Consider the following 14,037-nt stretch of genomic DNA (forward strand, 5'->3'; position numbering starts at 1 on the left):
GCCGTCGTCCGTTACGCCGCGGCACTCGGAGAATCGGCGAGGCCGGGGAAAGATTTTAATTTAGATCGCCGCGCGCGCATGAAGAGAAGAATCGCGCCGCGCTCGTGTAAAAGCCGGGAGGAAACCTCGCGCGCGTGTTCTCTCGTGCACCGGCACCACTTATAAAATTCCTGCTTCGACGCTGCCCTTCCCGCGACGCTCCACGTACATCCCTACGAACCTTTATCTTTAACAGCTTACAAGCACTCCGTTCGGGACGAATCCCTGCCCCGTTTACGCCCGACACAATTTCCCCGATAGATCCTATCTCGGATGCGCTTTGAGCTGTTGGGAATTTTTCAGTTTGTTCGTCTCGATATTGCTTTTTCCTCGGTTTTTTTTTTTTTTTTTTTTTTTATACGTCGTGACTTTATAATTCCTTCTACTTTTAACATTTTCAGGCTCGTTTGAATTATTTCTTGCATATTAAAACAGCAGCTAATCGTTTCCGACATGAAGACAATTTTCCGAGTACAATTTACATAAATTATTTTGCAACGTTATCATTGTTATAATAACAAGCTTCCGGCTTTATATAGTTATTTATATGGCTTTATCATTATATAAAAAAAATATGCACAAATCTGTAAAATTTTAATGACACTTTATATTCTATTTGAAAAGATAAATGGAATTACCATAAATTATTGTCAGAGTACATTTATAAAAAGATTAAGATTTCAACACGAAAAGCTGTCGAACATAAATTTGATCTTATCTCCGCATGATAGAATAATTATTTTACAAAAATAATTTTGGAACAGTAATTTTTTTTGACTCATTAACTTCCTATATATTGATTATATACATTTATTAAATTCTGAATCCAAGATAAAAATATTTTCCATAACAATCCAATCTTTCGACTTTTAAAGGACGGTAATGAATATTACTTGAGAAAACGAACCGTTACTGTACCGTTCTAACCAATGCGGAAATATGACTCAAAACTAATAGAACACACCGAGACACAGCGCAACACGAGCATGACGCAGATGCCAGAAATGGAAATGGAAATCACTGGTGAGTCGCGAGAAAAAAGAAACCATCGCGGTCGCTTTATTTGCGTAACGTTTGCGACGCGTAATTATTACGTTCCGCGCATCTTACATTCGTCGCTCGATTATGCGGGGCAATCTATCGATTTTATCCGCAGCCCAGTGGAGAAATCTGGACGCCGCGCGAAGGGTCACGTTACGCGGATGCATTATGGTGAATGGATCCAACAACGGCGGATTCCCCATCGAAGGCGTCCCGTCTCTTTCTCGCTCGCTGCGCGAGTAACACTGACACACTTCGTACACGTCAAGGCCGAAAGTTCTCCCGGTGCACGGTGCTTATCGTTGCACCGTCTCGTGTATTCGTCTTCTTTATACTCGGCGTACGTCTCTATCGCGGCTTACACGCGACGCATGCCCGCCCGCCATACGCCGTGCCGAGAGACGCCGTGCGATAAAACCGTATCGGGATATTCAGCGAGGGGATTTGCACCTCGGGCTGATGGGCATGATCTTCATCTTACGAGTGCGGACAGGCGAGGGGGCGAAAGGAAAACAGGGAAAAATGAGCAATCGAGCTCCGCGCACCGAATCTCTTTATAATGAATGGTTCTCATGACGGAGAACGTCATAATATAAATTGTTTTTATAATTAAAATTAATTTTTGCATCAGATTTTAATTAAACGTTTTTAATTAAGCGTGCTGGAAGAAGAGAGAAAGAGACTTCGAAATATATGTCCGATTATTGATTTATTTAAATTACTTTTTTGAAAAATGAAACTGTTTTCTAAAATGAAAAAAGAAAATAATCTGATTATATTTTGAAAATATATATAAAAATAATATAATCAATTTTAATATAATCAATTACATAGTGATTTTTATTTGGAAAATTTGGATCAACTGTAATTTTTTGTTGTAATGATTTGATAAATTTCTTTACATGTCTTTAATAAGTAAAAATACTTATATTTAATAATATACAATATAATTATCAACAAGAGAAATATATTTTTATTGATAATGATAAAAATAAAAGTAAAAATTGATCTTAAAATAAAATTATAAAATTTACGGGCAAAATTAATTAATAAACAAGTATTATATATTTAAATTTATAAAATTAAATTGACAACTATGTAATATTTCTTTAAACCGCTTTCTCTGTTGCTTGTCATCGACAAATAACACGGTAATTATGGAGCGACTGTCATATGTCGCACTTATTAAAACTCATTCAACATGCCAGATTCGACGATTCAGAGGCGCGTTAATTCGACTGATAGTGTCGTAAATCTTTCGGCATATTAATTCGAGAGACTCGCCTAATCTCGACAGAGAACCTCGAGGACGGACTCGACTGTCACACGTGCTGGACATTTCCATAAATGTTTATTCGCGCTGTAATCGGCGACCCTCGAACGTCGGCGCGTTGTTAATACGGCCGCATCAATGAATAATACCTCCTCTCCATATCCTGCTCGTCCCCCGCGAGGGCCCTCGCGTCATATCGCGATCGCTCCCCATAGCGAGCGGACAAGGAGCTCGCGTATGATCGGCTGACTCGATCTCGGAACGGGCAGATTAAACGCCTAGATTCGCGAGCGCGCGCCGCGAGAGAGGCCTAGCTGCCTAGCCGCACACGCAGTGATTAAAGTGTCCGTTAACGCGAGTTAATTGATCTTTCAGTTAATGGGATATTACCCTTCCGCTGGATTTCTGGTTTGCCCAGCGCCAGACCGGCCGACCAGCCGGCAGATCCAATCTGCGCGCGAAATAACTCGCGCTCTCGCTCTCGTGCGGGATTCTCTATAATCTATTCGGCCCCGAACGCACAGCGCGCAGAAAACCTACCTATCCGACCTATCGAAGACGCTCCGATCGTTTCCCTTTCGATCAACGCTCGTTCGCGGCGACCTGCCGTGGTTATAATCGAGCCGAGCGTATTTGTCGGCTCGATCCGGAGCGCGGACCGACTTTACGGCCGGTAACATCCTCGTCATCGTCACAGTCGTCATCGTCATCGATACGCATCGAGATCACTTTGTCCCTATCGATATTGGATTTACCTTTACTAATACAGTAGCATGCCGATCGCTTAGATATCCGGTATATTCTCTTTAAAGACACGCCCCTTCAGGTACAATCGGTTCCTCAAGCGGAACCAGAAGAGCGAGAAAAACAAGGGCCCTGTTTTTCGCTCTTGGAGAGACTTTGTTATATTAGAACTGACACTCTCACGTTCGGCAACTGTCACTATCACCGGACCGCGAAATACCTGGAGTCGATTTGAGGGACTAAACACCACCGATTACAATTGATCGAGGCGAAGACGTTTGTTTCGTGCCTTGCCTTTCCTGGAAAAAAAATTTTTGACACTCGACGTCGTTATCCGACACCCAGAGACGTAACACCCAAGGCCGGACAACACACGATACTGGGTAAACCGATAACCCGATCTTTTTTAAATTGTCTTGCACTTGACGAGATATATCCGGGATATCACTTTGGTATTACGCGATCTCTCATACCCGAACTCGCTCGTATCGACACCTCGTCTCGCTGATAGCACTGATGAACGAGTTCGTACCTCGCGCGACTCAGCTGCAGGGACGACCCGGATGATCAGGGGTCTGGACCAGGGGTACAGACGCGCAGACCGCCGCCACGCACACGCCGCTCGTTCTCCGTTCGTTCTCCGCCGAGCGCCGAAGAACTAATAAAAGCTGGGACCCAAGCTTGAAACTGCGTAGGCCGCTTACTACTCCTTCCACCGCGGCACTCCGTCCTATCCCACCGGTGTACTGGACCCGAGCACCGACAGAGACAGGCAGGAGAGTAGGCACGGATGGACGGACAGACGAACGGACGGACATAGCACGGACGTACAGAGCGATTTCAAGGTATACACATGCCGAGAACCGCGACGAGTCTCTAGGTAAATAGTGTTAGCCCTCGAACGAATCCTTAAAGTGTGGATGGATCGATAAATGACTAGACAGCATTATCAATTCAGATAATTCAACTTTTGCTCAAGGGAAATTTATATTTTTGCTTGTACTATTACTATAATTGTTGACCTCAACAGTTCAGATTGATCAAGTGATTTTATAACATTAGAAAATTGAAATGTTAGCAATCTTGCTAGAAATATATTAAGTAAAGGTGTTGTAATATTTGATTTTGATTTTATTATTTAAATTGTATTATTTAGATATTTCTATTAAAACTTTAAAAATTTTGACTTTTAGAAATTTTTTCAAGTTGAACTTCTTTTAAATTTGTCATTAAGATAAATAAAAATCAAAGAAATAATAAATGAAAAGCCGCTCTATTATTAAAATGATGTACGCATTTTCTTAGTATGAAATTTACTTACGTAAGGAATATATTAATCAAAGTTGGAGAGTAATAAATGAAAGATGTTATGAAATCATTAATGATCATCGATCAAACGATTACTAGTGAATGATTCTTTAAACGCAATTATTAAAAGCTAGCATTACATGCGTCGTTTTCTTTGATAAAAATAAAAATAACAAGAAACAAGAAAGAATATATATTCAAGCGTTGATACATTGATGCAGCTGTTATCCGTGCACTCTTCAAGAAAACTTCAGATGTAAATGTTGTTTTGAAAGGCTTCGATGTCTTTTTAATGGTGCATTTGTAAAAAGTTTTATAAAATTGATATTTTAATGTATTTGAAATCTGTGCGTTATTTGTTAATAATAAATTTAAAGATAGATTTATTTAAAGAAGAAAAATACAATTTCAAAATAAATTCGTATGCCGTTTCTCATTAAATTCTGCTTGATATCGTCGTGCGCTGAAAAAGGTTCAATGGCTCGATAATTTCACGATACTATGACCTGATTAATATCTTTAGCCAAAAAATTGATGTCGATTGGTACTGACCGATGATGAAAAATACATGGTGTCAAATGTCTGATACATCGTATATCAGTGGCATCACTATACGGAGCTCAGCTGGCGTTAGTCACTCGAACTACCTGATGCTGCCGTTTCTGCAAGTTCTCTCTCTCTCTCTCTCTCTCTCTCTCTCTCTCTCTTTCTCTTTCTTTTCTTATCTATCTATCTATTGTAATCTGTATTGTAACATCTGATCAAAACGGCTCGATGACTCGATCGTTTCACAATAGTTCCGCCTGATTAATACCTCGGCTAAAATTGATGTCGATTGATATTGATGATGAAAGGTACACAGTGTCAAGTATTCGATACCTCGCGCAAACATATCAGTGCCATCACAGGGTCCATCGAGGCGATCGGGTCCAACCTGGCGCTGGTCACTCGCACTGACCGTCATTCGTTGCTTCTGCAAATCTTCTGTCTCTTTCTGTCTCCCTCTCTTTTCTTCTTGACCACTCTTCCCACCTACCTATTCTCTCCCTACCTGACCGATTGCACGCCGCTGCCGCTGGTGAACGTCACTCGGTCAAGGTTCCCCACCAAAAACTTGCAGCAGCGACGCGGCACTGCCAACGCTCGTTCGGCCCTGCCACGTCTGACTTGGTCCACGGACAATGCTATACTTGGTGTGAACCGACGATCGCCAGGCGAGGGTGAGGCTCCCCGAATCGTCCTCGAGCGTTTTAGCGATGCCAAGTGAATAGAGGTATAAATATGGACTTCGGCCTTCAGCACATACTCATCGTACATTTCGCGTTATGTTAAATGCAGCTATTTCATTGTTGACACTGAGTGCAATCTTTTTACATTAGTAGATCTACCGTTTGCGCGCGTATAAATATCGTTTGGCATTAAGCAGCAAAAATACGTCAACTGGTAAAATATATAATTTTAAAGCAATTCGATATATCTCTATAAATTTAGATATTCAAGGTTTTTGATTTTTTTATGTAATCAAATAACGAACTCCTGAGACGATTAATTATATATACAAGATGCATAATAAAATAGAATTATCTTTTGAACTATACTCGTATGTTTTAGATATTTTTTTATATTACGAATTAATTTTTACAAATTTTTTGTTTGTGATGTATGGAGTAGCCAAAGTTGGTTTTTTAATTATATACAATAAAATATGCATATTGAAAAAAAGATTATTGATGTTAGTCACCGAAATTTCTACAGATTAGGTATCAATAGTTAGGGGGCAAATATTTATGGTCTTGGAGGAACGTGGATTCGCGATCACGCGTCGACGGTTGGCATCACGGACGGTAGCATATCCCGATAATAACAGGATATTTTATGATCGATTTGGCGGATGCGTGTTTACGTTAGAGATCTGGTCTTGGACTTTATACAGAGTCCCGTGCGGCATATCGAGCGTGGTGTTGAGATGATACGCGGCGTTTCAGCGAATATGACTATAAATAAAGAAAATAACGAGAAGAGGCTACTGGGTCGGCCAGGCCGGCCGAGAGTAACTGGCACGCAGGAGGCGAGTTACGGAGAGAAAATTGTGTGCACTAAATATAAGTATCAAGAAGGAATATATATAGCGGCGTAGAGAGTAGAACGGACAGAGTACAATTACACGTGATTGAGGATCGGTCTTGTTTCTATTTTGTCTTGATTTCTGTGAGTAGTTAGCTCTGATCCCGCGTGGCCGGCTCAATCACAATGTCGACCCTCTCACCGGGGCAGAGCCCTATTATGATTGGCGTAATCATCGCATGGGCGAATCAGCGGCACTCGCTCGGCTACATAAATAATTGAGCCTTAAAGTCGGCCTACGTGCCGTGGATCTAGCTGATGAGGGGTGGACGGACCGACGGATGGTGAAGAGACGGTGCTCCACATTGGACATGCCGCCGTACGCCGTACACCATGCCGCCACTAAGAGGAGAATTATTGCGTAGTATGATGATGGGGCAGTAAGGCGGATCGTTAAAATGTGCACCCTCGATGGGTCTGCTGCTTGTCCCACGGAAAAATACGTTTATGCAAAATGCCGATCTATAAATGTCCCCGGGTTACTACTCAATCAACGCTGCCGGGCTTATTGAGTTGCACGGATTATGTCCATTACAATACGTTGATTGATTCCTTCCGCACGACACTCGCCTATATGGATTTACATATTCAAAGAGCGTAATACGTTGCAACACATAATATATCAATATAACAAGGTTTCAAGCTCAAACCATCTTCACAAGATGGTTTTTCACCATCTTATTTATAGCTTCTTAATCTGGCTTAAAGTCTTTGTGACTCCATCACATTTTATTATCATTGTTTTATATAATCTCGATGAAGAGGAACTCGTGTATATAAGCTACTTAATTCTAAATAGAAACTTTGCAATATTTTCTCAGCGATATATATGTTGAGTTATTAAACGTAATAATATAGAATTTTATTTTAAACAAATTATTTTTCAAAGTTGTATATTATGTGCCTATTAAGATATTCATAATTTTACTTTAAAAAATTGGCACGATGAAGAGAGAGATTTGTTAGAGTGTTTGGCTACATCGTACATTCGTAGATCTTGATGAAAGGAACCTCGGAGATCGGCGACGTAGGTGCCATAAAATCAAAAGATTTCAAATTGCGCTATGGCATGATTGTATTTGATCGGTAATCAGTGGTGCACAGTGACGAAGTGCGAGGAAACGACTGTGTGCATGATTTACGACAGCGCGAGAAGTCCGTTCGCCGTTCTGGGGCTCGGCGAGAACTCACGGGTCAGAAAGATTTTCCCTTCCGTGATGGACCGCGAGCCTGGTTCTCACACGTGATTGGCGTGCGTAAATGGGTGACGATTAGATTGGGTGGAAGCTTCGAGATTTTTGAGATGATGATGATGATGATGATGATGATAATGATGATGATGATGATGATGATGATGATGATGATGATGATGATGATGATAATGATGACAACAATGGCCATAATAATGACGATAATTGTAGCGGAATGAGAGAACACCTAAGGTTCAACAGACACTATCTTCTTCTTCCCTTTCTCTATCGTGGTTTCGATTTGAAACGTATCGGCCTTGAACTTGCCGCCACGCTAATGAAGAGCGCCAACGAAGGTCCCTCGCTGCTCACGGTGGACAGCCGCGGCGACGTTTAACTAGCCGCGCTGCTGCTATCTGATGCTGGCAGACCACGGCGAAAGGAGCGACCGATGAAGGAATTATTTTCACTTTCTCCGTCACCATGCCGCCGAGAGCGTAAGTCGGTGCACGTGTACGCTCTCCAAGCTCGACCTCCTCGTCGGAGTTAATTACGACGTTAAATCGCTCCGCCGTGAAGCGCTGAATCGAACGTGACGTAACGAATGGCACAATGGAAGAAATCGAATACGCAGCATACGACGGCTCTTACTTTCACGAACGCGACAATGTCAGTTGCTCCAAATCTCTTAACACTTCTCTTCATTAACGTATCGTTAATTTCGATCGCAGAAAAGCTTTCTGATTCTGATACTCGTGTTAAGTAGCATTAAGAGATGCCGAGATAAATTGACAGTGAGACAATGACGGTTTGTAACTTCTTTTTGTTTTATATTATGCAGGAAGAACGCGAAAGTTATTATATCGCGATTTCTCCCGCGGTTCATGATTTGCTTAACAGACTTCGTAATTACGCGAGCTGTCACGCTTGACATTCCGCGCGTAGAAGAAGAAGAAAAACAAACGGTCGATGAGCTTCGGTGGAAGTAAGTGGTAAGCGAACGTATGTTACACGTGCGAGCGGCGAGTGTCATTACCTGCACACTTTCTCCAATCGAGTCACGTGCGGATAGCGAATAGCGAGAATTACGTCGTAACATTTACCGCGAGAAAGAGAGAAAAGCGGGACAGAGCAGGAAATGATTACATGCTCTAGGACCGAACGTAAGTGAAATAAATGATAGAAGAAAGTGATAAATGAAAAAAAAAAATCAAACCCTAATTGCATCGGCTTAATATGGATCGTCTCCAAATAATTGATTTTTTTAAATAATAAAAATTACGCTTTTAGATATAAATTTAATATAAGAATGAGAAATATGAAGTATATAAAACTTTAGAATAAAAAGTAAGAGTAGAGAAAGGAAGGATGGGGACGAAAGAGAATTTCTTACGGTGCAAGGATGAGAATTACATCGTCTGATCGCGAGTGATGATCGCTGTAGATCAGATGAAAGACACGCGTAAAGATAGAATTTTCTGCAATAAAACCGCGATGCACTCTTAATAATGACAATTTATTTAGGACATTATTGTTTGTTCAATGAGACGTGTACATCGCACCTTTCTGCAATCTCTTCTGAAATCCGTCTCGTCAGGTAGGAGTTAAATTTGTATGATTCGCGCTAACGCAAATCATCTCGCAAATGTCGATTTCCCGCGGCGATTTTCTCACATTCTGGTGTCTCTCTCAAATACCGCTGCAATTGTGTGGTAATTGTATTCGCATCGAATCCCTCATATTTTGCGAAAGCATTGTCTCGCACAGAGTTGCGGTCTATCGACAGAATCTAACAACGCGATATCATCGCTTCAATCTTAATCTTTGTATCTTGAACGAAGATAAATTGTGATATCAGGAACGAGGTGTATTATTCAGTTTCACGTATATGTGGCACTATGTCGCAATTTTTAAGAAAGACTTTTCAATGCAGTCTGATTTGAACGTTCTTTATGTGATTCGAAAGTGTTCACTTCTTTTAAAGCAAAGAACAATGTAGGAACAAAACGAGACCTTGTACTAAAATCTTTAATCTTTGCATCTTGAGCGGCACGAAAAAAAAATTGGAATATCAGGAATAAAGTGTATTGTTCGGTTTCACATGGAATTACGTCATCTCCCAATTTTTAAGCATGACCCTTCCATGTCGTCACCGTCTACGGAGCCTTTACGTGACTCCAGAGAGTTTTCGTGATAAAGAAAAATTAAGGCGATCGGCGAAACATGACTTTGCGCATCAACGGAATCTCTTTAGTTGCGCGCGCACGTAAATAGCAATCCCGACTGGGAAAATTTACGAGTGAAGACTACGAATTTACGAGAATCTACACCGAGAGCCAAATTTGGACAGATCGTGCCCGATCCTTTTCGGACGATCGGATCTATCGCGTGCCGGGCCAAGAAAGTTTCGCGCAATATTTCAGAGACGGCAGGAAGCGCATCGCCCACGCTGCGAGAAATTATCGGTCGTACCTAAAATCGGATGATAGCTATTTGTTCCGCGAAGAGGAGCGATCCCGCGGCTTTGGGATCCACTCGATAAATTATCTCTCTCTATCCTTTCCCAACCCCTCGACCTTTCCCCGCGCGTTCGAAACTCGTCTGAAAAATCCATTAAGCCGAAACGGCCGTGTATCTGCTTACGTTTCCGTCATCAATCACCCGTTCTCGTCGCAACCGGTGTCCATGAATTACGTTTAGCCATTTATCGCGGATAACTTTCGAGCTGGATTCTCCAGCTAGCCTCGTTTTATATCTCAATCCGTGACACTTGTAGACCCCATGGAGCGTAGTTGTCGTCGTTTCACTTTATCTCCCTTTCTTTCATTCTTTATAGATTGTGGACCTTAGAAACTTAATTGAAAAATATTTCCTATATTAAGAAATCATTAAATAAATACAAAAAAAAAAGAACAATCTGATATATTTTACAATGTACTTGTATTAAATGATTTTTTTTGTAATACATATCGATATTTGATTTTAATTGGAATTATTTCGTATTATTGATTTATATTTATATATCTCAAATTAATGTAACTAATCGATAAATTTATTGTACTTCGTGAAAATGTGTTTAGTCCTATGATCCTAATGGTCACGATAATGTTAATTCTAGTTGTCGGAGAAATGAATTGATTAGTCTAGAAGATTTGTCGGCGAAAGAGAAGAGTCAGGAGTCTCGTAATTAAATGGAGTCCTCCTCGATCGACCGATTAATATTTCGATCGACAGGCCGAATTCGCAACGTTAAATATCCTCCGCGGTCAAATCGATTCCCGTTTCTCTCTTTTCCTCTCTCCCGGATCGTCAAATTGCCGGGCAAATTAATTCTCGCGCCGCGGCGGAATCGATCGTCGGATCCCGATAACGATTTCGTAGTCGGCGCGCAATTTACGTTTAATCGCCGTAGAAAAGATTCATCGATCACGCGGTCGCGGGACTACGTAAATCAAACACTGGATACACCATTGACTCGCTGGTGAAATATGGAAATCGTGAGTTCGTGCAATCACCGTTATACTCGCGATACCGCGCGAGAGAGCTCTTTCTCTCTTTCTCGGCGCTTATAGATTCGAGTGTGCCCCGCGGCAAGGTAAGAGGAACGTCGGTACCGATCGGACCTGGAAGATACGCGATCTTTTTTCCGACCGATCTTCACCCCCGTTGCGCCCGCGCCTCTGTATCCGCGAAACGGTCCTCTTCGCCGACATTACCGTTCGATTCTCTGACGTGGCATGCCGCTGCAGCGAGTCGGGACAAAAATGCGGACCTCCAACCACGATTCATCGTTGCACGTCCCGTTCGCTCTGCGAACTCGTTCCGCGATCGCCAAATGTCGATTTACACCGTTATTGTACTCGCGCGACCACGGAAATCGGAGTTCTGTGAAATATCCATCTCGATCGTAATTCTGACATAATGTAACAGGAAGGTACGATTCACAATTTCTGCAAATTTTAACCTTCGATGTTAAATAAATGTAATATTATTAATCAATTAATCATAGATTAATATGCTAAAAAGTTACGTCCTTCTGATCTTTATATTTGCGCGACGTATTCAAGTTGTTCTGCAAGTCTCCCGGATCTTAGATATAAGTCGTGATCACTTTTCTCTTTATCCCTGCGTTCATATGCATAAATGATAATGTATGTAATGATGGCAGACTATCGCATGCGTTTCTCGTACTATTTGAAAATCAATACTTTTCGATTCTTCATCGAAAATATAGAGTGCAAATTACAGTCGGAGGGATTGATTCTCTCAATCACTATCGGCAGGAAAAACGCGCTCAAAATTATGCGTGAGGCGATTGTAGCCCGCGGTGCGTTTTGCCGCCTTCTATAATCACTATACTGTATACCGGAGATTCAAGGATTTCACGCTTCGAAGTCATTATATGTAGCTTTTGGACGCACGCATGTTCGAAGCGAAAGGATTAAATTCCGTTGTAACAATTTCAAAAATGTTGCCTGAGAATCATTTCGAAACTATACTTTAATAAATTATTTTTGCAACTTTTCAAGATAATTTCTTAAAAAGATAGCAAAGATAGAAAATTATATTAAACATTGACTAAAATTAATCGTCATCAAAGCGGTAGGCATTCAATTTTATTTTTACTTCCCATCTAGCTGCAACACGTAAAGAAATTTACAGAACCCTAAGAGGTACTCCAGTACCCCTAATCCTGCGAAAGGAACATTAACTGCGAGCAAGGCGACATAGAGTGGAGGACCGGTATTTCTTTATCGGTTCACTTTCTACTGAGGATTTAATAACGGAGTCACAACCGGACGCCATCGAGCGTGACGCTCATTATGCGCCGCGAAATTATTCTTATGGAAATTAAACACACCAGCATGAATTTACATTGCCGGAGGAAGGGCCGCGTTGTGTGCATGTGTGCGCATGTATGTTCTGTGCATTGAGATCGCGCGATGCTTTTTTCTACGTCCTCGAGGAGTTTACGAGCCGATTAATGCGGCCGATCGAAATTTTTTCTCCCGTCGATAAACATACGGGGTGTCCCTGACCGATCGCCGATTTCCTTTTAACGACGGATGCTGCGTCGGTGATTGAGAAAAACGCCTCCTGATGATGTCTCATGGATCCGCTGATTTTTAAATGAAAAACGATCGAAATAAGTCATTGACGACATTAATTAATCTTTTTACACAATTATGGTCTTTGAAATATAAATTGTGCAAGGTCCTGTACATTCTTTGTCCTCTGACGATATGACAGTGGAGTAATCGATTAAAAATTATAAATCCGTATTTAATAAGAATTACATTGCTTCAAATTAAAGTTTAATTAAATATATAAACGATAAAGTAAATTTAGTACTTTATTCATTTTATATATTTCTTTTTTATTTCTAATGTAATGCTTTTATTTGTAAATTTAAGAAACATTTATTAGACTTTTAAGTTAAAATTAATTAAATTATAAGTTTAGTTTTTTACACACAGTTACAGTTTGTGTTTCACCTTTCATTTATGAAATTTTTGTCATCATATGTATAATACTTTGATTAGCGATATAAATACAGAAAATAGCATATTCGATGTAATCATGACTCATTACTCAAAAATTGTTTGTATTTATTGCTTTCAACAAATTATTTTTCTTCTTCTAAAATTCCTTACACGACGTTTGTCGTTAAAGAAAAACATACTTAGAGTGAATGTATACATGAAGTATTCGCAACGCTGGAATTCAGGCTAACATCGGAGCGAGATCTACCTTGTTTCAAGAATGCGTAGAATTGCGAGACTACCTGGAGGACTTTTGTCGCGACAATTTCCAGTTGCACGCGTTTCTGGAACGACGCCTCTGCCTGCGGCATTCCGAAACGTCTTTAATTGCTACGCCGACGTGGGGCGAAAGCGCGCAGCTACGCCATGTATTAACCAACCCTGTCCGCCAACGACACGGTTGCTGATGAGCGAACGAGCCTGCTTCGTCCTGATCGTCGATCTAAGGCAAAAATAATAGTACAAGGGGGAAGACCTCCCTCGCGCCTCCTTTATCCCTCGTCGCAAATCACATCCAGGTGTTTGACTATGGTAACGGCATGTATGGAGAATACGGAATGCGGGGGAGAGGGTTAAAGTCGAGGCAGGTATGCGAAGTGGTACGGACATGTAACTGCCGTGGGGGCCCTCTTTTTGCACCGGCAAACGGAGTTACTCCTCTCTCCGTCTCTCTGCCACAAGAAAATAACATCATTACACCCGTAAGCCGACGAGCACCGGCGGAATACGTGGCTTCAGCTAATACTTTGCGGGCGCAATGTGCGAGAAGCGCTCG

At 41.3% G+C, this 14,037-nt stretch overlaps 2 protein-coding genes across 4 annotated transcripts in view; one reads left to right on the forward strand and one right to left on the reverse strand.

Annotated features, from left to right (window-relative positions):
- Positions 1-5,512, reverse strand: part of blo (bloated) — a 110,345-nt gene extending 104,833 nt beyond the window's left edge. Inside the window, exon 1 of one of the 2 annotated variants that reach the window (XM_089082980.1) lies at positions 5,285-5,512. In XM_089082980.1, coding sequence (XP_088939106.1) covers positions 5,285-5,369 — 85 coding nt within the window. In that variant the 5' untranslated portion in view covers positions 5,370-5,512. Of the gene's footprint in view, positions 1-3,629; positions 3,818-5,284 lie in introns of those variants that run through there. The other variant, XM_011646877.2, reaches the window with a different exon arrangement.
- The window catches only part of LOC148934950 (uncharacterized), a 145,962-nt gene that overhangs the window by 63,749 nt on the left and 68,176 nt on the right, over positions 1-14,037 (forward strand). The window lies entirely within an intron of this gene.

Source organism: Pogonomyrmex barbatus, unplaced genomic scaffold (genome assembly GCF_055798465.1).
Source record: "Pogonomyrmex barbatus isolate J1 unplaced genomic scaffold, ASM5579846v1 scaffold7, whole genome shotgun sequence".
In the NCBI taxonomy this organism is placed as follows: Eukaryota; Metazoa; Arthropoda; class Insecta; order Hymenoptera; family Formicidae; genus Pogonomyrmex; species Pogonomyrmex barbatus.